A 25,689-nucleotide genomic window follows, 5' to 3' on the forward strand; every position below is an offset into this window, starting at 1 on the left:
GGTCCATTATAGAAGCGGGGACAAGAGAATTACATTTATCAGGAGAGTGTGAGCCTTGGGTGTGTCATTTATCCTAATGAAAACACCCACTCTCCTGTGCAGAAATGTTTATTACATATAAATAGACTTACCTCTAGATCCTTTTAAAAAAACTGTTTTACCCCACCCACTCATGATCGCATGAAACTTATGGTTGGTCTTTGATAACGAAGCCTCAATTAAGCCATCATTAAGCCATCTTCATTGCAATGCATGATGGACTCAATCTGCCGGACTGTTGTATCCGAACTGAAGGCATTGAAGGCTCTCAGTTCAGAGGCGTGTTAACATTTCTTCCGTAACACATTAAACAGAATTGAAGATGCCGTCATTTTGTATTGTGCCGTAGATGACTGAAATGCTTACGATGCTATTTATCCTACGGTATCGGAAAACGGTAAAAAAGTTAAGGGTCCGCACGGCCAATAAAATATTTAGGGTCGGCGCATTTTCCTAGGTAAGGTCGGGTGACCTGAACCACAACATTTTTTTTATAGGCTTTGCCTTAATACTTATAGTCGCTACCCCCATTGTCAACATGACATGAATTTGTGGTGGGAATGCTATGTATGTTGTTTTTTTCACTTCTAGCTGCCAGTTTGTGGTCAAGGAGCAAGGGGACTACTCAGTGAACTTGATGAACCCAGATTCTCTGGTTAGTTGGGAAGCTGTGGAGCAAGTGGTGAGTGCAACATCTTATTAAGGCGTTTTGACGTCTTTTTATTCTTCAGGATTTTCTAAACAAAACTGATCCTGTAGACTATGAATTATGTGCTTGATTTTCTAACTAATGCAGTGTTTACCCAAGGGAAAATTGCATTATCCCATGCAGAAACAATGGAAACAAGACTATTGTCAAGCAATATAAGTCCCCTACCGGCTCCACTTTACTTAGTTCTGTATACAGAAGTACAATAACTGCATCAATAATGAATGATCTAAAAGACCGTAATGATAAAGATACAGCATGTTTGATTTGAAATTAAATGTGAGACAACGTTAATTCAAAACCTTTTGTGTTATAATTTAGTTAAAATGAACAACAACATTTTTAAGACGATTTAAAAGATTTGAATTGTCTCTTCGCTCCATTTTCGCACGCTTTTTATCAGGACAAATTATGAACACGACATACATGTACAATTTTTATTTGAGGGTAGAATTTGATAGCGTAGTGTTAACATTAAAATTGGAAAGTTTGTTTCAAATTACAAATTTTATTATGGTCATTCGAGAATGCAACAAAATATTAACAGTTTATGGTAATTAATGAAAAAGTAAATTGTTAACAGGCTTTACATGTGGAAATAATTTGTTTGAAAATATTAATCATGAAATTCACAATTTCCATGAGTATGACACCAGGTTGACAGCTCAGTTTTCTTTGTAAGTCCCAAGATTTTTTCCTGGAGGAGTACACCATTTGGACTGATAGGTGTGATAGGTAGCAATGCCAACAAACAACTATAAAACAACTAAAATTATTCATCAATAGTGACACTGGGTTATTCATGCATAATTGATTTACAATCGTTCGCATATTCAGTGCCTTGGAGCCATACATTAAATTCTACTCACTAAGTAGTATGTTACCAAAATATCGTGTAAAACAAAAACAGCCCAACAAATTACTGGTACTGATTATCACTTGTGCATATAAAATTCTGACTTATAAAATTGGGGAATTTGTATCAAATTCAGTTTTTTTCCTGATTTGTGAAGCGGCCCTGGCCCCTCACTTTGTGAAAAAAATTAGTCGCGAACGTTTCAAAATTGTGGAATAATGAGTCGCAAACTTCTGAAAATTGCAAAAAAACGAGTTTCGAACTTGTTAAAATTGTAGAATTCTGTTGGTTAAGAAGTATAGTAAAAGTATGTTTAATACTTGCATCATTTTGAAATGTCTTTTAATAATGCATTAAAATCATATTTTCATTGTCTTGACACTTTCTTTCAACAAATAACCTCTTACATTTAGATCAACAATATTCTGACTGGCAAACTCTATCTTAAACCATAGCAATGCCTAACCCATGTCAATATCTTTTCTCGCTTATGTAAAATATTAAATCAAATTTAATTTGACAGCTGATACTCTGAAGCACATCTTCAGTTAAAAGAGTTAATAAACTCATTGTTGAGTGGTATTTGAAACATTAATTGGCTAGAAATCACTCATCACTTTCATGTTAAATTGCGACTTATTATTTGTACACAGCATAATTAATAAATTTCCCAATTTGGGTGAAAACACGGCCAATTTTCCAATTATGACTGGGTGAGAAAAAAATGCTGATCTATCAATAAGTACAAGAACATAAGTTGTATATGGTGTTTTTATAATGCCAAAGAAAACAGTAAGAATGTTATTTTTCAGCGTGTGATATCAAGCGAGGATCCTTGCTGTCCAATCTGTCTCCAGCACCCTACAGCCGCAAAGATGACCCGATGTGGACATATTTACTGTTGGTCATGCATTCTACATTACCTAGCCTTGGGAGAAAAGACCTGGAGAAAATGCCCCATTTGTTACGAAGCTGTCCATGGCGATGACTTGAAGAGGTAATTACCAAATAATTGTCTTCACGGAAAATAAATATTAAATCTTCATGATTGTTGTTGCCAAAAACAAGAACTTTGAAGACCATAGTTTGAAAAACTATGGTTTTGTAAAAAAATAATAATCAAAGTGTTGACATGTGTTATTGGCACAGTAGATTCCACTTAATTGAATATCAGATAATCAAATAATTTGGTTAATTGAATAGAAATTGAAAACACCAAATCATTTGCATCTCTTCCCGTTAAAAAAACTCCACATATTCTGATAGCAAATATGGCGTATTTTGGTTAATTTAATAGCCAATTTTCTATTGCACACTATAATCCACACTATAATCCAGCAAAGAATGTCACAAATCTCCAAGGATACGCATCGTATGGACGATTTTGACAGACACGCTCAATCGACTGCCTTTGTTTTCATTTCACACCATGCATGTATGCAGCGTCTGTCAGGCGTCACGTGACTAACAGGTGTAGTATGTGAGCAAGTACAATGCAAACACTGGAGTCTCCGGTGTGCAGTCAGGTGCAAACTTTCGAATGCAAACTGTCGAGTAACACACTTCAACAGTTTGTTGTGGCTTAGAAACAATTAAAGAGTGTGTTGCTGATTAGAAACAAACTGTTGACGTGTCTTACTCGACAGTTTGCAATAAGTGATGGAATGTTACACTATATTCTCAGTTCGTGTTTATAAACCTACGCAACTGGGTCACAGGAAAAAAAAATCTCTAAACATGATGTCGAACAATCGCAAACGCACACATTTTTCAAAACATCGCAGTCTTAACACTGCTGATCATGTTTTCACAATAACCAAAATTAAATCCAGTATTGACCAGATTTTCCGGTAAATCAGTACACAGTACATTATCTGTTTCAATACTAAACTACCTGAAAGAGCGTAACGTCAAAGATACAGCATTCTCCTCGCTACAAAGTTTTCCTTCGACAGTGTATATATACCCAAACTAATTTTCGCGCGCTCTTTACCAGGACAATACATGAGCAATAGATGTTGCTAGCGTAAGCGTTTGGTAAGCAATAAAATGAAAATGGGAAAAATCATTACACGCACCGTATGGCGTGACATTGTACATTGCTGCATAGTTTTCGCTAGCTTTTTATTGGGGGCAAAGGAAATACATGTGGACGTTTTATTTAAAGCTAGAAAGTGTGTTTTGGATTACAAAATTTGTATTCTCATTTGGAAATTCAACAAAACATTGATATTATATTTATAATAGATTCAATATTTAATTCCAATATTAACTTTTTTTAAACGCTTTATGTGTCGAAACGATGTTTTGATTATGCATGAAAAGCACAATTTCCAGGAGGATTACACCCGGTTAGCAGGGCTTCCGCTGTCGTTCGCCAAATTCGCCGTTGGCGAAAGTTTCGCAAATTCGGCGAATAAAATTCTCGGTTGGCGAAAATGCTCGGCGAAACGTTTTTAAAATTCGGCGAATAAAATTCTCGGTTGGCGAAAATGCTCGGCGAAACGTTTTTTGCCTGTCAAGTACCATCCCAGATAGTAAACTCTTTCACCGTCGACTGTGCGTCAATAAATCATCGTGTTATTAACCAGAAAATTTGATACGCAGTCTGCTGCAACACCGGTCAGAACCGGTCATCGAAACAAAGCAAACTTGCTGGTGCATTGTGTACTGGCAGTGACGTCACCATCTATGTATAGAACGCTTGCTGGTGTGAAAACAAAAGGTGTTATCGTACATCTTATCGGCTAAGATAAACAATAAACACTGATTAAAGACTGCTACCGATTCCAATCAATTTGAGTAATAGCAGTTAGCGAATTATCAACTAAGTCACACAATGAACGCAAGTAAAGAAATTGATAATTGATTTTAATTTCGAGTAGTTTGTTAATTGTTTGCAATGTTTGTTAACGTTCATAGTCTTAATGTGTTGCAATTGTGAATGACGACAGGTGTATGGGAATATAAGCCTAAACATTGTCAGAATTGCGTTTTCCACTATGGCAACCTTAGGCAATAAGCGTCCTTTGGACTCTGACGAATGTATTGAATCGGTCTAAAAAAAAATCAAATCTGACAAAAGATCGTTAAAAAATTTGGCTTTCGGAATTCATGTGGTTAGATATAACGCAAAATCAAAAACGATGTTTTGCAAAATAAGCATACAGTTTCAAAAATCAAATTCATTCACACCTGGGTGTAGTATGATGAAAAAAGACAACATTTCAAAACACAAAAAATCAAAAGGTAATAAAAAAGAATGACACTCATTAATATTAAAATGTATATACATGAATATTGTTTATATTATTAATAATATATTAAAAATAACAATAATAATTTATGTTCATAATAAATATATATTGACACTTTTCAAAATGAGCTTTTTGTTTTGAAATTTAGCATATTTGATTTTGTTTATTTCAGATCACAAAGAGGCCTCACAAGCGTCTATAGTCTGAAAACATCTATGACAAATGTGCAGGCTGCAGCAATATCCAAAAGTGAAGCGGCTGTGTGTCGGCTATGACTAATGTGTACTTTGCTGCACAACTGTGTTTTTTTGTTATGCACACATGATGATTATAGTAATAAACATATTAAAGCTTCTTTGTTTAGTTTCTTCTTTAACACTACTGTAGCCTATACAACAGGCGGAACCGAATGCTTTGCTAATACTTTGGCTACAGTTTCTAAAATTTGGCTACAAAAAAATCCAGTTGGCTAAAATGTTGGCTACAGAAATTTTTGGGCCAGGGGAAGCCCTGGGTTAGTGATAACATTGGAAATATAACTGCTTCCGTATAATTGAATACTCCGGATAATATTCAGACGTGACAAATCGGCTATTCAATTAAGCGAAATCTACTGTACCATGATAATCTGTATAATATGACAATTGCATTCTGTACTTTGTTCATGATGGCCACTGCATCTAGAAAGGCATTTTGTAATACAAAAGTGATAATTTTCATGATGGTTGTATACCAGTAATATGTAAAAAAAATTGCAGTGTCTCGAGTCGTAAAGTGTCTGAGTACAAGATTGGGGATGTAATCACCCTTACATTGATGAAGAAAGAAAAGGGCAGCATTTATGCTGTGCCAGCCAATTGCTGGAAGAAGCAGGTTGGCAAATGCCACAACATTCAAGGTGAAAACGATTCCCAATTCTTTCTTTTTCTGTATAAATGGTTTAGATTGTCGCCATTTTTTGCCCAGATGTACACATTCTTAAAATTGAATTTAAAAATGTTAGTAAAATAAAATATAATATTTGTACATGAAAGATATAATTAATTAACAATACGGGAAAAAAAAGGTGTTCCAATCTGTTCTGAAGGTTTTTAGCTCACCTGAGCGATAGCTCGAGGTGAGCTATTGTGATCACTCAGCGTCCGGCGTCCGTCCGTCCGTCTGTCTGTAAACAATTTGTAAACATCTTCTTCTACTAAACCATTGAGCCAATTTCAACTAAATTTCATGTGGAGCATCCCTAGGTCATGGGACAAAAGAATTGTTAAAAAAAATTTGATCGCATAACCAAGATGGCCGCCATGACCATATATGGTAAAAACCTTAAAAAATCTTCTTGTCAGAAACCGCTCATCAGATTTTCAAAAAATTTCACAGGGATGACCTTTGAGGGCTCCCCTGAAAAAGTTGTTCAAAGAAATTTGATTCGTCAAAAAACATGGCCGCAGGAGCTCGTTGAACTTTGCATGTTTATTCGTTTTTGCCTATTTTGTGAAAACTTTCAAAAATCTTCCACATTTTTTGTCCGATCCTTTCCAAATTTGCACAGTGTCTTTATATCAATGAGGACACGAACCCTACAAAAAATGAGCATTATTGGTCCATGAAGTACAGAATTACCTCCCCTTGAATTGAGAAAATGGTGTTTATGCAATGAAGTCCAAATTTTTCATCCAATTCTTTCCAAACTTGTAAGGATTTAGCATGGTTCAAACAAGGGAAACAACTACGGTTTATGCATGTTCTTTTTATTACAGATTTGCCTCCCTTTAATTCATTCAAAATCTCATTTTACAGCAGAGATTCCAAATCTGACCTGTAAATGAGCCCCATATTTACTGCCAGTGCTAGGTTACCTTTTCCCATTTGATCATTCTTAAGTATTGGTCTTGTAATGCTGCTACTGCTTCTGCTACTGCTACTGCTACTACTACTACTACTACTACTACTACTACTACTACTACTACTACTACTACTACTACTTCTACTACTACTACTACTACTACTCTACTACTACTACTACTACTACTACTACTATACTACTACTACTACTACTACTACTACTACTACTACTACTACTACTACTACTTCTACTACTACTACTAGTACTACTACTACTAGTACTACTACTACCACCACCACCACCACCACCACCACCACGTCTACTATTACTACTTCTACTACTACTGCCACTACTACTACTACTTTTACCACTACTACTACTACTACTACTACTACTACTACTACTACTACTACTACTACTACTACTACTACTACTACTTCTACTACTACCACTACTACTACTACGACTTCTACTACTACTACTTCTACTACTACTACTACTACTACTACTACTACTACTACAACTACTATTACTACTACTACTACTGCTACTACTACTACCACTACTACTACTACTACTACTACTACTACTACTCCACCACCACCACCACCACCACCACCATTCACAGTGACAAAAAACGTATTCACACAATGGCTGCTACTACAACTTATAGCCCATATAGGGGGGCATGCATGTTTTACAAACAGCCCTTGTTTCTATGGGATTTTAACCACAACTGTTCATGTTTATCTCCGACACATATTTTTAGGTCACCTGTCATGAAGTGACACGGTGAGCTTATGTGATCGTGTGATGTCCGGCGTCCGTTGTGCGTGCCTGCGTTTGTCCGTGCGTCCGTCCGTCAACAATTTGTTTGTGTAGACAGTAGAGGTCACAGTTTGCATCCAATCTTGATGAAATTTGGTCAAAATGTTTATCTTGATGAAATCCGGTTTGGGATTGTATTTGGGTCATCTGGGGTCAAAAACAAGGTCACTAGGTCAAATAATAGAACAACCTTCTGTAGACAATAGAGGTCACAGTTTTCATCCAATCTTTATGAAATTTGGTCAGAATGTTTATCTTGATGAAATCTGGGTTGGGATTTTATTTGGGTCATCTGGGGTCAAAAACTAGGTCACTAGGTCAAATAATAGAAAAACCTTGTGTAGACATTAGAGATCACAGTTTTCATCCAACCTTTATGAAATTTGGTCAGAATTCTTGATGAAATCTGGGTGGGATTGTATTTGGGTCATCTGGGGTAAAAATCTAGGTCAAATAAATAGAAAAACCTTGTGTTGACAATAGAGGTCACAGTTTTTATCCAATATTTATGAACTGTGGTCAGAATGTTTATCTTGATGAAATCTGGATTGGGATTGTATTTGGGTCATCTAGAGTCAGGAACTAGGTCACTAGGTCAAATCATAGAAAAACATTGTGTAGACAATAGAGGTCATAGTTTTCATCTGATCTTAATGAGTCAGGTGAGCGATTCAGGGCCATCATGGCCCTCTTGTTTGTTTTATGCTGTATTTTGTATTTTTGTCAATAAATCAACATACATGTACATTAAAATCATAAGCTTGACATATTAATATATAAAACCAAATTAGACAAAGTAAACAACATTCCATTTATACTTAATTGATAAGTCAATAAAAATCAGTATCAAATACAGCAGTATCAAATGAATAATATTATGCAATCCATTGTAAAACTTGACTTGTGTACTGCATTTTAATGTCATAAAAACGTTACCTGCTATACCAATAGCAGGTAAGTATTTAATAATTAAAATTAATTTTACTTAAAAAATGTGTGTTAATATTACCAGAATGGATTGAAGGGTTGTACTTATTTCATTCTTGTTCTTTATCAGAGCCAGCTGTGATGACCCAGCACTGCAAACTTCTGACGGCATCAACCGACCAAGTGCTTGAACTTCTGGCTGCAGAGAGGCAGGAACTGCATATGCAGATGGCAGAAGCTGAGGTTACACTGCTGTAGAATTGTTTAAGATTTAATGTGTAATATACTATTGAGCTCATTCCTTTTGTTAATTGAAGTTCAGTTAATTAAATACATTTTGTGTATACTGATTATTCTAATGTTACTATAAAAAGCTACAATTTGTACCCAAAATGTTATTTTAAGTAAAATGTACAAAAAAATTGATCAAATTCTTGCCTTAAGGGACAATATATGGCACGTTTACAGAGCTCAGAAGAGCCATTTATAAAGGGAGCCCAGGATCAGCTGAAGTCTCGAGAACTGAGGCTGCAAGGGTTACAGGAGGTGGAACATGCACTGCCCACTCCTGCCAGTGTCCCAGAGAGGTCACCTGTGGTGGACCCAGAGCCCACCACTGTGCCCACTGTAAAACCTCTCCCTGCTACCAGGGTAAGTCATCTGGAGGGCATGCGTTTGTTATCCCCGCCATAGGCGAAGGGATATTGTTTTGGTGTTGTCTGTCTTTCCGTCCGTCCGTCAGGAGCCATATCTTGGAAGTGCTTTGACGGATTTCATTGAAACTTGGTATGAGTATATATATATGGATAATAGGATGATGCACGCAAAATGGCATTGTGCACCATCTGATCATGATTGAGAAACGACAGCGTTTAAAAATTAAGAAATAAAATAACATATTTATTTTTTATCCATTCTGTAGATAAGCCTTGTTTTGAGAAAAGGAAACAACATTTTTAAGCCCCCTTTTCGAAGAAAAGGCAGCATATAGTGATCGGACTGTCCGTCTGTCTGTCCGTCTGTCTGTCTTTCCGTCACACTCTGTCCCTTGAGATATAACCTTCATATTTGGTATGCATGTGTATATGGACAAGGCCTTTCCATACGCACACAAATTTTTACCCCTGTGACCTTGTCCTTGAACTTCGGGTCCGCGTTTAGGTTTCGAAATCTGCGTTTAGGTTTCGAAAAATGCCCATAACTTCTATGTCCCTTGAGATATAACCTTCATATTTGGTATGCATGTGTATATGGACAAGGCCTTTCCATACGCACAAAAATGTTTACCCCTGTGACCTTGACCTTGAAGTTAGGGTCCGCGCTTAGGTTTCGAAATCTGCGTTTAGGTTTCGAAAAATGCTCATAACTTCTATGTCCCTTGAGATATAACCTTCATATTTGGTATGCATGTGTATACGGACAAGGCCTTTCCATACGCACACTTATTTTGACCCCTGTGACCTTGACCTTGAAGTTAGGGTCCGCGTTTAGGTTTCGAAATCTGTGTTTAGGTTTCGAAAAAAACTCATAACTTCTATCAAGCGTTTATAGGGGGCATAAGTCAACCTATGGTGACAGCTCTTGTTGCATTAAAAAATATGATTACTTCTTTTATATTTCAACTGAGCGTGTTAGTGTTCAACATAGCGTGAATCAGATGATGTTACCTTATAGATTATCTTCACAGGATGTAATTCTCATCTGAATTAAAGGCGCAATTAGTGATCTGATAACAATCAATGAACCTTAGGCTTGTTTGTATTCAATCTGATTACTTAATATGCTCCAGTAATGTACCAGCCCAGATTTCTTGCTATTCAGTTAAGCACAGACTGCAGTTATAGTGTCGATAATCAAATTTGCCTACTTTAAAAAATATCGCTGTTTTCGAATATATGGTGATAATTTTTGTGGGCATAGTTTCACGGCCATGTTTGATAGCATGCCATATCACTTAAACGGGTGTATTCTGTGACAAGTTGGCAGTCTTGTTTGTTTAGGAATTTTGCCCATGAACTATTTTTCTGTTTGTGCTGACAAGCTTTGAGATTTTACTCTGTACTTGAATTTGTGTTTTATCATGAACAATACCATTGAAGAAAATGAAGCAGTACAAGTCTGCATTCTCTGATGAAGAAGAGGAGGGTGTAAATGATGTGAAAGTGGAAGATGAGACCGCCATTGCCACTGGTGCTGACCACACTCTAACTAGCATTACTTCTGAGGACAGTAATGCAGTTGCCCCTGAAAGACAAGGCAGGCCTGTTTCTGTTGAAAGGTATGTGTGCACAGAAAATAGTAAATGATGTATGCTTGGTTAAAAAATTCATAGGTATTTTGTAATGTTAAATTGTACAAATGATTTTTTAGTTTCTTAAGGAGAATTTTATTAACAAAATTTAATATGTAAACCATGACCACACTGTTCTTATAATTATGTTAATTTTGAGAAACTATATAGGGATAATACACGTTTTCCAGGGCATGATCGACTGCGGGCGCTCTAAAAATCCGTTCCTGCCCGAGTGCGCAGCATGAGGGCAGGAACGGATTTTGAGAGTGCCCGCAGATGTGTATTTTCGCTATTATTGCATAAACAAATCACACATACCAAAATAATTTTAAATAACATTGAAAACAATATGTTTTGTTCATTCGACATAGACAAAATAATTTGATTATTTCAATACAGTTCAAGGTTGTGTTTTACATATGCCTCACTCGGTCATCATCCGAAATGACGAGGCTTTACCTTTGGATAGGCAGTTTGCGATTTAAAATGTGTTTAAACAGTGGATTAATGCAAAGTTGAAATGCAGCCGCGCAAAGTAAGAAATGAGGAATTATTTTGGAATTTACAGCAGGAACGTTGAAGGTACATAAACACTTACATTTACAGCATAGTCTTTTGAAAGTGTTGAGTAAATAACATTAACTTCATTGACGTTGCCAATAAAATAAAGCTGTTGTCAAGAGAGTGCAGATGGTATAACTTGAAAAGTGGATTGAAATAGTAATTATCCCTGCATGTCCAGTAACTTTTGGTTGTTGTTTTTATTAATGATATTTCATTAATTTATTAAGTCTCCCGTCTCTTTGCATGTGTGCAAAGTTTGCAGTACATACTCTTAAGATTCATCATCGAAGGCCACCCAGCTAAATAATTTTTCACACACTTTATGAAAATGCCAAGCTTTTTTGGATGAATGTCATTATTGTAGTCTTCTCTGGTAACGTTGGTTGTTGATATGGATGCGCTAGAACTTGCATTGCTTTGAATAGAACTTGCATTTCTTTGGAAAAAAAACCCTAACAAAGACTGCTGGCCTTCGCTGTTATGTTTCCCAATAAGACCCATTTTTCAGAAAAAGTTTGCTGACGTCACGAACAATTTGCTTTTTCTGAAGTAAATATTTACTCCTACACAGCCTTTTTTCTACACTTTATCCCTTTACTAACCACAAATTTCATTGGTACAAAGCCATTGAATATCCGATTATCACGAGTGATACAATATTTGACAGAACACGGTGTTAACACACATTTTACCCCATACGGAAAGTGCAATAATACCGGTACTTGAAAAAAAACTTGCATCCTGTGGATGCACATATTCTAAAACTTGCGTCTAAGGCAATTGTTTTGCGTCTAGGACGCTGGGCGCAGGGGTGAAACTTCACTGATTATAAATTGTATATCTAGGAAGGAAAATATTTCTATTTTGATCAAAATAGTTCTATAAATTACACCTGAATGTTGCAATTATTTCAGTGATGTGACAGAGTCTGAAGTTGAAGCCATAACCAGTTCCACTGATGCACCTGGCTCACCGACAGGGCCAGACCAACAGGCATTTGAAATGGTTATAATGCATTCAATTTTGAATTTGCATTTTAAAGCAAGTTTTCATTTAAGTCACATATCGCATCCTTTGCATGGAAAGGCATGGAATAGATGAAGTATTGAATTTCAAACTAAGACACTCATTTCTTTGTTTCATGAACCTTTTATGAGAATCATGTCCATTTTGATTAAGAAATTACATTTTTGTTGATACTAAAGAGAGGTGGTAAAGAGATAAAATTGTGCAGCAAAATGTTTGTACTGCTTATTTTGTACAATTAAAAAATTACATATTTGGAGGAACACTTGAACTGTCATGTTTCTGTGTGTTCACATTGAGTTTCATTATAAGCAATCTCTTGTATTACAGATGGCTAATTTTATGCCAGTAGAAGAGGCAGCAGAACACCTGGAATTGCCTACCCAGTCCACTCAGAAGCAGAGGTATAGGTCTGGGGAACAAGCCTTCTACTTCTACCAAGGTAGGTTTGTTTATTATTAAATTATCTTCTCAGTAAGAATTTTGCTGAATCTAAGTATTACTTGAAGGCTTTTCTTCACTTTGCATTCCCGTACAATGTGCAAAACATATGTGTGTTATTTTTCATCATTTCGGAAATGGGGCCTGATCCCTTTGGATTGGGAAAATTTCGCAGTTTTTATCCAAATTGGGAAACTAGAAATGGCGCGGCAGAGGCCGACGCGTATCCCCACGCCGAATGTTTGACTTAGGTGTGCCCCAGGGTTGGTAATGGGGCCATGCATAGCTGAGATTAACCGTATTGTCATAAGAGAAGTTCATCATCAATTAGAAGTGAATTGGTGTAGAAATGAAGAAGTTATAGTAAAAGGCAATTTTGGGTGGGTGTGACATATGTGGGCAGGGCGCCCCAGGGTTGGTAATTGTGCCATGCATAGTTGAGATTGACCGTATTGTCATAAGAGAAGTTCAGTATCAATTTGAAGTGAATCGGTGTAGAAATGAAGAAATTATAGTAAAAGGCAATTTTGGGCGGGTGTGGTCTATGTGGGCGGGGCCCCAGGGTTGGTTATGGGGCCATGCATAGTTGAGATTGACCCTAATGTCATAAGAGAAGTTCAGTATCAATTTGAAGTGAATCCGTGTAGAAATGAAAAAATTATAGTAAATGGAATTTTTTGGTGGGTGTGGCCTATGTGGGCGGGCGCCCCAGGGTTGGGATTGGGGCCATGCATAGTTGAGATTGACCCTAATGTCATAACAAAAGTTCAGTATCAATTTGAAGTGAATCCGTGTAGAAATGAAAAAATTATAGTAAATGGAAATTTTTGGTGGGTGTGGCCTATGTGGGCGGGGCGCCCCAGGGTTGGGAATGGGGCCATGCATGGTTGAGATTGACCGTATTGTCATAAGATAGGTCCAGTATCAATTTGAAGTGAATCGGTGTAGAAATAAAGAAGTAAATGTAAAATAACCTAAAAAAATGAGTGATAATTTCTGACGCGGCCCCACCCCAACCGCAATAACTTTTGACCCAGGGGTCAGATCAAAATTCCAAATAGTGCAGGGTCGCACATATGCTCATAGCTACCATGTGTTAGTTTCAAGGTTCTAGTGCTTTTAGTGTAGGAGGAGATAGTGGCCAGGACGGACGGACAGACAGACAGACAGACGGACGGACGGACGGCGGAGATAACCACAATATCCCCACCTTTTTTTTAAAAAGCGTGGGGATAATTAGTAATGTTTTGTGATAATACGCTTTAAATTTGAGAATACAAGTGATTTCCGAGATATATTGACTAAAGTTCAACTTAAAGAGCTGGATCGCAGATGAAGTAAATGTTAAGAATTTTTATCTCCCATTTGGACAATATGTATAGTTTTATCTCCCATTTGGACAATATGTATAGTTTTATCTCCCATTTGGACAATATGTATAGTTTTATCTCCCATTTGGACAATATGTATAGTTTTATCCCCCATTTGGACAATATTTATAGTTTTATCTCCCATTTGGACAATATGTATAGTTTTTCCATACCGTGGCTCATAATTTCATATTTTTCCCCAGCTGAAGATGGCCAGCACATATACCTTCATTCTCTAAACGCGCGATGCCTTGTGCGTGAGTATGGCAGTCTGGAGCACTGTCCTCAGACCATTAGCGGCAAGATAGTGGAGAAAGAAAGCGTATTTGTTACAGATGTGAGTGCCCACTGATATTTCTTAGTTTCAGCATATTTGATTATAATTTTATATAAACTTTGACTATTTATATAATTTATGACATGCAATTGATCTGTTATTTACTTACCTGCCATTAAGTAGAATTCTTTCTATAAAGATATAACAAATTTCAGCATGATGTGGGCCGTGCTCTGTGTAAAGGAGGTTTAATGCATGTGCGTCAAGTGTTGTGGCAGATTAGCCTGAGCAGTCCACTAATCAGGGACAGCACTTTCCGCTTGTACGATTTTTTTTGTTTAAAGAGATTCTCTTTTTAGCAAAAATCCACATGCATTAAACCCCCTTTTCACAGAACACGGCCCATATATTTCTAGGAATCGTAAAGATGCAAGCTGATAATGTGCAGCTCTTAACGAATACAATTAGCTCAGGGTTAAACGAGTCCTATGTAAACCATGGAAAGAACATACAGATGTTGCTGTGTGCTATAGATCTATCAAAATGTTTTGACAACCTTTAAATGGGGGTAGACAAGCTACATTAGAACGTGTAATGCAAAATCTCTTTTCCTCCTTTTTATCACCATATGATGTGTGACCAGTCCACAAAACTTTAAGCCATTTTTATGCCCCCCTTCGAAGAAGAGGGGGTATATTGCTTTGCTCATGTCGGTCGGTCGGTCTGTCTGTCGGTCGGTCTGTCCACCAGGTGGTTGTCAGACGATAACTCAAGAACGCTTGTGCCAAGGATCATGAAACTTCATAGGTACATTGATCATGACTAGCAGATGACCCCTATTGATTTTGAGGTCACTAGGTCAAAGGTCAAGGTCACGGTGACTCGAAATAGTAAAATGGTTTTTTGAATGATAATTTTAGAATGCATACGCGGCCAACAGGGCACACTCTGAACAATATTACTGAAGCAACTGGTCTGTAATCCTAAATCTATAATTATCAGTCCAATGAAACATCATCCTTTAAGTAAAATACAGTGGATCAGTAAAAATATTATCAGAATATGAGATTTTTTGTATATTTTGTATATTAAATATTGTGTTAATGTTTAATTTTGTTGATTAATATAAATATAAGCAGGACAGGAGAGGTAATACACTACAGGGGAAACAAATGCAATAAGTTTAAATTTATTGTTACAGATTTGCCTCCCTTGTAATATATTTAAATTTTACCAAATGTAAGGCTAACTGCATTTTTGTAATGCATACTACTACTACTACTACTACTACTACTACTACTACTGCTACTACTGCTGCTGCTGCTGCTGCTGCTGCTGCTGCTGCTACTACTACTACTACTACTTCTACTACTACTACTACTACTACTACTACTACTACTACTACTACTACTACTACTACTACTACTACTACTACTGCTACTACTACTACTACTACTACTACTACTACTACTACTACTACTACTACTACTACTAATACTACTACTACTACTATACTACTACTACGTCTACTATGGCTCTACTACAACTACTACTACTACTACTACTTTCTACTCTACTACTACTAACTATACTACTACTACTACTACTACTACTACTACTACTTACTACTACTACCTACACTACTGCTACTATTATTGCTTTTTCTACCACCACCACCACCTACTTACTACTACTACTCTATTACTATCTACTACTACTCCTACTACTACTACTACTACTTACTACTACTAAACTACTAATATACTTCTACTACTACTACTACAACTACTACTACTTTCTACTACTACTCTACGACTACTACTACTACGACTACTACTACGTACTACTACTACTATACTATACTACTACTACTACTATTTCTTCTGCTACCACCACCACCACCACCACCACCACCACCACCACCACCACCCACCATTGACAAAAAAACGTATTCAGTGACAAAAAACGTATTCACACAATGGCTGCTACTACAAATTATAGCCCATATAGGGGGGCATGCATGTTTTACAAACAGCCCTTGTTAAAATTTTAACTTTTCAATGAAACTGATTAGAAATTACAGATGAGCTCCTGTTTGAAAAACATAATCAACTTGACTTAGTTGTAAAATTCTTCTTAAAAAAGTTGTTCATAAATGATCTGTTGTAGGAACTGAGGAAGAGACTTCGCTATTTGAGTCATCTCCCACTAACATGTGGGTTTGAAGTTGCTGAATTAGCACTGGCACCACCCATTGTCAGCAAGGAGACCCTGAAATCATTTCAAGGTAATCCTCTTGGGTCATTTATCCCTTTCCCACTCAGAAGCATAGTAAAATGGTTATGTGCAAACAGCATAAAGCCAGAACAGCCTGCGAGTAACTTGCGGTCTGTTCAGCTTTTATGCTGTTTACTGCTTGTTAGTAACTAACGGTTGGAAATGAAAACCTTAAAAATTGAATTTAGTAAGAAAGGTAAAGGGTTAAATGCATATAAGTGGTAAAGGGTTAAGGTTCCCAACCTGTGCCTGACAGTTTCTTATGTGTTACCTAATTTAATTTTTATACAGAAGATTAAGAGAAATTTGATAGTCCTTGTTAAAATGTGTAAGTTGTATTTCATGTTTTGCAAACTCAGTTAAATATAAAGTTACCTTTTGTAAATAAGTTGTACTTTTAAACAGTTTTATTTGAATAGTTGTATTAACAACCTTCAATGCATTTTGTTCTATATGTGCAGAGGAGATAGAAAAGCGACGCCTTACAAGACAGAGACGAGCTCGGGAAGATAGGAAAAGGTCAAAATTCATTGAGGAGCAGGAGAGAAAGAAACTGGGACTATGTAAAAACCTTTTATTTTGCCAATCTGTTTTATTGATCAGTGATATTTTAACAAATTTTCTCATCGGAGTCCTGGGACTCGATAACTTGCAAATCTATGAGTCCCTGAATCGAAAGAATGATTCCAAATATTAAACGATATTATTTTTTGAGAAATTTCAATGCATTTTTGGGACTCAGATAATTCGAAACTTTGTTTTTGTGAGTCCAGGACGCAAGACTCGCAGGTAAAAAAATCACTGATTGATTTTGTTACCAGGTTGTTGTTATTGTTGAATTGTTCATCAAAATCATCTGATACAAACATAATATTTTGAATTAAAAGCCCTGGTTTCAGAAGATAATGAAACCTTACTGCATATATTCTGCTGATGAATAACCCTCTATAAAGGGGTAGATGGTATTATTGGAATGCCCATTGTCCATCTATCAGTCTGTCTGCTGTAATACTGTTGCGTCCCTCCATATAGCCTATATCATTTGACAGATTGTCATGAATCTGCTTTCAAAAAAAGAGAGGCATTGAGACAATGTGCTGACCTCAGGAATCAGTTGGTCGGCTCAAGATCAAGGTTGTAATTAAATGACAGGGTTTGTGCCAACATTGTTGTGTTCTCTTATTATCTTGTGTACCCTTTAAAGGATTGTATTGTACATGTATATTACTGTCATTGAGTTGATGCAAAAAAGGCATGGGTATATCTCACTGGCTCAAGGTCAAGGCACACGCTTATACTTAAGGGCCAAGGTTTGACTGCACATTTTTGTGTAAGCTCCATATCTGTTATACCTTTTGAATGACTTTCATGGAACTAGGCTAAAATCTTTGTGTCATTAGAATTCGGTCATACTTAAAGGAAGAAAAAAATAGCTTTTTTTCACGTAGGTTCTATATCACAAGTACCTACTGAAATATTTTCATGAAACTTGGCTACAATGCTTAGGTCATTCACAACCTATTAGTCAGTCACACTGGTGCAAGGTTAAGTTCATATTTAAAGGTCAAAAGTATAGGCCTTTTTAGCTCACCTGAGCGATAGCTCTGGGTGAGCTATTGTGATCACTCACCGTCCGGCGTCCGTCCGGCCGTCTGTCTGTCTGTAAACAATTTGTAAACATCTTCTTCTACTAAACCATTGAGCCAATTTCAACTAAATTTCATGTGGAGCATCCCTAGGTCATGGGACAAAAGAATTGTTAAAAAAAATTTGATCACATAACCAAGATGGCCGCCATGACCATATATGGTAAAAACCTTAAAAAATCTTCTTGTCAGAAACCGCTCATCAGATTTTCAAACAATTTCACAGGGATGACCTTTGAAGGCTCCCCTGAAAAAGTTGTTCAGAGAAATTTGATTCGTCAAAAAACATGGCCGTAGGAGCTCGTTGAACTTTGCATGTTTATTCGTTTTTGTCCTATTTTGTGAAAACTTTCAAAAATCTTCCACATTTTTTGTCCGATCCTTTCCAAATTTGCACAGTGTCTTTATATCAATGAGGACACGAACCCTACAAAAAATGAGCATTATTGGTCCATGAAGTACAGAATTACCTCCCCTTGAATTGAGAAAATGGTGTTTATGCAATAAAGTCCAAATTTTTCATCCAATTCTTTCCAAACTTGTAAGGATTTAGCATGGTTCAAACAAGGGAAACAACTACGGTTTATGCATGTTCTTTTTATTACAGATTTGCCTCCCTTTAATTCATTCAAAATCTCATTTTACAGCAGAGATTCCAAATCTGACCTGTAAATGAGCCCCATATTTACTGCCAGTGCTAGGTTACCTTTTCCCATTTTATCATTCTTAAGTATTGGTCTTGTAATGCTGCTACTGCTTCTGCTACTGCTACTACTACTGCTACTACTACTACTACTACTGCTACTACTACTACTACTACTACTACTACTACTACTACTACTTCTACTACTACTACTACTACTACTACTACTTCTACTACTTCTACCACTACTACTACTACTACTACTACTACTACTACTACTACTACTACTACTACTACTACTACCAGTACTTCTACTACTACCACCGCCGCCACCACCACCACCACCACCACCACCACCTACTACTACTACTACTACTACTACTACTACTACTACTACTACTACTTCTACTACTACTACTACTACTACTACTACTACTACTTCTACTACTACTACTACTACTACTTCTACTACTACTACTACAACTACTATTACTACTACTACTACTACTACTACTACTACACCACCACCACCACCACCACCACCACCATTCACAGTGACAAAAAACGTATTCACACAATGGCTGCTACTACAACTTATAGCCCATATAGGGGGGCATGCATGTTTTACAAACAGCCCTTGTTTCTATGGGATTTTAACCACAACTGTTCATGTTAATCTCCGACACATATTTTTAGGTCACCTGTCATGAAGTGACACGGTGAGCTTATGTGATCGTGTGATGTCCGGCGTCCGTTGTGTGTGCCTGCGTGTGTGTGCGTCCGTCCGTCAACAATTTGTTTGTGTAGACAGTAGAGGTCACAGTTTGCATCCAATCTTGATGAAATTTGGTCAAAATGTTTATCTTGATGAAATCCGGTTTGGGATTGTATTTGGGTCATCTGGGGTCAAAAACAAGGTCACTAGGTCAAATAATAGAACAACCTTCTGTAGACAATAGAGGTCACAGTTTTCATCCAATCTTTATGAAATTTGGTCAGAATGTTTATCTTGATGAAATCTGGGTTGGGATTTTATTTGGGTCATCTGGGGTCAAAAACTAGGTCACTAGGTCAAATAATAGAAAAACCTTGTGTAGACATTAGAGATCACAGTTTTCATCCAATCTTTATGAAATTTGGTCAGAATTCTTGATGAAATTTGGGTGGGATTGTATTTGGGTCATCTGGGGTAAAAATCTAGGTCAAATAAATAGAAAAACCTTGTGTTGACAATAGAGGTCACAGTTTTCATCCAATATTTATGAACTGTGGTCAGAATGTTTATCTTGATGAAATCTGGATTGGGATTGTATTTGGGTCATCTAGAGTCAGAAACTAGGTCACTAGGTCAAATCATAGAAAAACATTGTGTAGACAATAGAGGTCATAGTTTTCATCTGATTTTAATGAGTCAGGTGAGCGATTTAGGGCCATCATGGCCCTCTTGTTTACATTTCTTCCTTAGAAATTGAAGGATTTTTCAGGAAATACGAAAAATGTTTAGGTCATTTGCACAATGTGCAGGATACATACGTAAGTCATGATGGCGCAATTTCAAGGTCAAGATAAAAAATATGCTGGACAGGAATAAAGCTATCCTTTATTGTCCCCTACAGGTGAAACCGCAGGGGACTTATGGTTTGCGTGTGTCAGTCAGTCTGTCCGTCACACTTTTCTGTATTCTGCGATAACTTAAAAAGTTCTTCATATTATTTCATGAAACTTGAAACATGGATAGATGGCAATATAGATATTATGCATGTCATTTCATTTTGTTCCTACCTCAAAAATTCTGGTCGCTATGGCAACAAATAGACTAGAAATATTGCTGAAAATGGTGGAGTTTCACCGGTAGGGGACTTTTTTGCTTGGCAATAGTCTTGTTATTTTTTAATCAATTTTATAATTTCCTTATTGTTACAGGCATAGGGACAATAGTACGAAGTCAGTTCCACACACAGACAACTGTTCAGGAAGGCAGGAGTGATACAAGCTCACCATTTTTAGATACACCTGCCAGCAGCCCATCTGGTAAATATTATTACAATTAATAGCTTCTCTTGTGGATGATTTGCCTGTTTGATCAGTTGAGTGATATATGAACTGTAACACTATTTGTAATAAACCTTGTCGCAATGCTACACAAATTAAATTATAAAAACGTGACGGGTTGGATGAATGGAAATTTATAAGTTTAAGATCGTGAATCCAATGGATTCATCAGTACCACATGTCCATACATTATACAATTTAACTGCTCTTCTGAATCAGGTTGGGGAAGAATGGCCATATAATTTATTTCATTGCTGAATCCATAAGATTATACAGTTCTCCTGTCTGTTTGCAGTGGGCAGTGTGGAAGAGTTTCCAGCTGGCATGAGTCCAGGGGATGACGGGCAGACTGCCGCAGTCTCTTTTGCACAGGTACAATCATGATTATTCAGATTAACACCATCAACATGAAACATACCTGAATTGCTACATTGAAATGTTTAAACCTTTTATTATCCACCGCCAAAGAAGGAGGGATACAGAATTGGCGTTGTGTATCAATCCATCTGTCACAATTTGCACAGTTACATAAACACATTTTTTTGGTGGGGGGATACCAATTCCATGAGTTTACTTGTTGCAATTGAATTTAGTTGTGCTTCCATTTTGAAAAATGCATTTATCACTTAATATAACCGTAGATAATTTCTACATATAAATATTTGCATTTTAAGGTAGCGCACCCGTAATGGGCACCTATCCAAATATAATCTAATCTATTTTCTTAATCAGCATCATTTCACTGAACTACATGCAAATTTTTAGGTAGTCTTTCCATTCTTTTTTTTTTTTAAATACTGATTTTTTCAAAACCACCCCCACACTCGGCTTTTGTCAAGATTATGTGCACCCCTGGGGTATATGAAAGTTCCATAATTCATCCAGATTTCCAAATATAGGCATGCAGTTGGTGTGTACAGATGCAGTCAAGGTGTTTAAAGTTTAAACAAGATGAAAAAAGTTTTCTTTGACAGACATTTTTTTTTAACTTGTTATCTATGGAAGAGCGCCATGAAATGTAAGTGGTTTCAGGCATGTAGAAATTGGGTTGGTTAAAAACAAAGTGTCATAAAATTAAAATAGAATCATTGAAGTAATATTTTGAACTTAGTTTTTATAGATACACTATATATAGCAAAAATACCGAGAAATAGACAGATTTACCGTTTACTTTTTGAAATAAAAATAAAAATGCAACATGCATGGTTCGTATTTTCAGCAGTAAATCACCCAATTTAGCCATAACGTTGTTTTAATTCTAAAAATTGAAGAATGTTCATAAAAATTGCAACATATTTAACAATAAACATAGTTTATATGCCATATTAAATCAAATTACGTTAGAAAAGAAATAAAACGCGTCGCAAAAAAGTACGGGTCGTCAACAGGATTCGAACCTGTTCGGAAATATCCCCAAAGATTTCTAGTCTATCACCTTAAACCCTAGGCTACAGCACCTAATATTAGGCTCTTCAACCTTCGAAGAAATCGGGGAAATTATTAGGGGTGCGCTACCTTAATTCCCTTTGATGGGAAACGCATTATTTTACTTGACAATGATGGCAATTAATTCATGATGACAATATGATTGATATTTTTGAAGAATTGACATCTATATGATCAGCTACAAATCAATGAATTCCTTAGAAAACATCATGTGTAGACCTATTTAACATTCTTGTGTTTATTATGTTAAACAAAATCAATTTTTGTGAAGTGGAATGGTTGTTGTTGTTTTTTTTGTATTTTTGTTAATCCTTGCATTTTTTTATGTAAAAAAAATGAAGAGAAGGACCCTGTGTGTACATTGTATTACATGGTCATCAGCAGGTAACAACTGTTGCTTGTTGTACAAGTTCAATTATATTGAGAAACGAAGAAGTGTAATTTAAATAACATGAAATGCTGTTGTCATTATTAGATGTTAAAGTCGGGTGCAAAGTCTGCCACGTCTTGGCCCAAGGTCAGGGTGGGAGCTGAGAAGTCCCCTGCTTTCCTCAAGTCCAAGAGCCAAGGAAGTGATGATAGTGATAATGAGGACAAGGTTCCTGTGCCAGAGTTCAGTAGCTCCTTTGGAAGTGCCCTGGAAGCTGCATTTCAAACTATTAGCTCCAAGAAAGGTACCTGTTCTGTCAGTATGAAAGTGTAACCTTTGTTATTGCATTTCTTTAAATAAATCCTTAAATACATTTTTCTCATTTCAATTTAAGCTGCATAACAAGAATTGGGTCTCTCTCTTCGAAAACTGGACTAAATGAATGTGCATAAAGTTTCATCCCAGATTAGCCTGTCCGTTTTAATCGTAATTTGTTGTGAAAAGGAAGTTTCATTTTAACAAAAATCCAGTTAAGGCGGAAAGTGTTATTATTCTTTGTTATATCTTGGACGATACTTTATGCATTGCCCTTTTTCCCAGAGAGAGGCTTACTGGTATTTGTTTTGCTGTTACAGAGAGCGGCGAGAAACCAGGAGGAAGTGGGGGCAGTGGCAAGAAGAAAAAGAAACAGATGGTCCTCTTCTCAACATCTATGGCAAGAAAATAGGGACTATGCGTACACACTATTCAGCATAATCTAGCTTTAACCTTGTAAATGTTAGGGTAGAATGAAAAACTGGTGTGACTGTTGAATATTTCTGTAATCACTTAAATCAGATACGTTAGTTTCTGGCTTAATCCTAGTCTTTTAGCTATATATCTAACATGCTGCAGGTCTAGCAGATTTATGTTATCTTTCACAATTACAATTGCTGGGAATAAACTTTAGTTTTCTGTATTAAATGAACCTTGCACTATTAAAAAGTGGAATAATGCAGTGCATTTTTGCTGTTTATAATTTTATTTAGAAATAATGCACAAATATTTGCTTTCCTTATGTGGTGCATATTTTAAATTATGATGTAAATGCCTTAGATAGTATTTCTCATTCTGATAGGATAACTTGTGAAGATCTTAATTACTTTTGGATTGTTTACATCATGTAATAAAACGAATTTTTCTGTAACCCATCATAGAATATTCAAATATTTATAAAGTAGGGTGCAATTTACCTGTATCTCCTTAATATGTTTAAGTTATTAAAGTCGTTTTGCTGCTGTTTTTGTTACGCATCTACACATAATAATGAATGATGTGTGTTAGTGGAGTTAACCAAGTTGGAGCTGGTAAGTTCAAAGTTACTAGTATGTAGTTTGCTGAAGTGTTAACAGGATAGAGTGGGGTCATCTGACATTGACCTCTCTTGCGATGCTTGTTGCGTGCAGTTCTCTTCATATTTGTGCATATGAAATGGACCAGCATAGAAAAGTTTAAGAAAACGTACATGTTATTCTTAAGTTATGCAAATACATGTTTTAGATCGTTTTTAGCTCTTCTGGCCATAGGCCAGAAGAGCTTATGGGATGGCATGGTTTCTGTCTGTCTGTGTGTGCATTAGACTTTCTCTTGTTTATCCGATAAAGTCCACATTTTTCATCCGATTTTTTTCAAACTTGTCCAGTGTGTTGATATTAATGAGGACTCAAACCCTATTGAAAATGGGTTTTATCAGAGTAAAAACTCCAGAATTATCTCCACTTGAATTTGAGAAAATTGTGAAATAAGGCTTGTTTACGCAAATTACGCAGTTTTCATCCAATCATTTCCCGACTTTAACAGTGTCTTTATCTGAATGATGAGTCAAACCCTTTTGAAAATGAGCAATATTGGAGTTATAAGTCCAGAATTATCTCCCCTTAAATTTGATAAAAAAAATGAAAATCTTTAACATTTTGCCATAACTTTTGCAATATTGAAGATAGCAACTTCATATTTGGCATGCATGAGTTTCTCATGGAGCTGCACATTTTGAGTGGTGAAAGGTCAAGGTCATCCTTCAAGGTCAAAGGTCAAAAAAATATCAAAGCGGCGCAGAAGGGGACATAGTGTTTCCGACAAACACATTTCTTGTTTGTTTAAATATAAAGTTCTATCCTTTTGAAACTTCAACGGATGTTTTATATCATCAAGGGCCAGAACCCCACTGAGAGTGAAGAAAATTTGTCCAACTTATTGTTGAAAAGGAGCCATTTGAAGTTTAAATTTTACGTTTCTTCTTGTTAATGCGATGAATTTCCCATGTTGGGTCTGTTTGTTTAAAACTTACTCAGATTGTTTATACTATCAAGGGCTTGAGCCCTATTGATTCCAGCCAGTCGAGCGATTCAGGCCCTCATGGGCCTCTTGTTATTCTGAATTTATTGTAAATGCCTTGCTTGTATATGAATTAATATTGTTATTTTGTTGTTTATACCCGATGTGTACCGTATTGCCACAATGTAATTATAAAGCGCAAAAACAATGTATTTGCTTTGTATTTTTAAGTTTGTAGTACATTTATAGGAATAAACTCCAGAAACATTATCTGAAGAACAATAATTGTTGTTACCCGCTCGTCTTTTGATTAAGACGAAATGCTCGTGGCCTTAAGAAACTTGGCATTGAACACAAATAATTGAAACTGGGGTCACCGCTTAACCGTTCAAATAGCATTTGGTCCTGAATTATGAAGAGGTTCTCATGGTATTTAATGCAACATGTACTGGGCATTGGAGCTTGTAAACTTACTTTTGTGGCGAAAATTGGATATTTATGGTATTGAGAAA

General features: G+C 36.4%; 1 protein-coding gene across 1 annotated transcript in view; it reads left to right on the forward strand.

The window, feature by feature from the left end:
* The window catches only part of LOC127870373 (RING finger protein 10-like), a 34,228-nt gene extending 8,841 nt beyond the window's left edge, over nucleotides 1–25,387 (forward strand). Inside the window, exons 4-18 of the mRNA XM_052412996.1 lie at nucleotides 631–721; nucleotides 2,417–2,601; nucleotides 5,620–5,759; nucleotides 8,590–8,702; nucleotides 8,928–9,110; nucleotides 10,559–10,737; nucleotides 12,231–12,321; nucleotides 12,673–12,784; nucleotides 14,357–14,490; nucleotides 16,600–16,717; nucleotides 17,169–17,270; nucleotides 20,920–21,027; nucleotides 21,344–21,420; nucleotides 22,970–23,168; nucleotides 23,500–25,387. Of these exons, the coding sequence (XP_052268956.1) occupies nucleotides 631–721; nucleotides 2,417–2,601; nucleotides 5,620–5,759; nucleotides 8,590–8,702; nucleotides 8,928–9,110; nucleotides 10,559–10,737; nucleotides 12,231–12,321; nucleotides 12,673–12,784; nucleotides 14,357–14,490; nucleotides 16,600–16,717; nucleotides 17,169–17,270; nucleotides 20,920–21,027; nucleotides 21,344–21,420; nucleotides 22,970–23,168; nucleotides 23,500–23,591 (1,924 nt within the window). The 3' untranslated portion in view covers nucleotides 23,592–25,387. The remainder of the gene's footprint in view (nucleotides 1–630; nucleotides 722–2,416; nucleotides 2,602–5,619; nucleotides 5,760–8,589; nucleotides 8,703–8,927; nucleotides 9,111–10,558; nucleotides 10,738–12,230; nucleotides 12,322–12,672; nucleotides 12,785–14,356; nucleotides 14,491–16,599; nucleotides 16,718–17,168; nucleotides 17,271–20,919; nucleotides 21,028–21,343; nucleotides 21,421–22,969; nucleotides 23,169–23,499) is intronic.
* Nucleotides 25,388–25,689: the final 302 nt, after the last annotated feature.

This window comes from Dreissena polymorpha, chromosome 1, assembly GCF_020536995.1.
Source record: "Dreissena polymorpha isolate Duluth1 chromosome 1, UMN_Dpol_1.0, whole genome shotgun sequence".
Lineage (NCBI taxonomy): Eukaryota > Metazoa > Mollusca > Bivalvia > Myida > Dreissenidae > Dreissena > Dreissena polymorpha.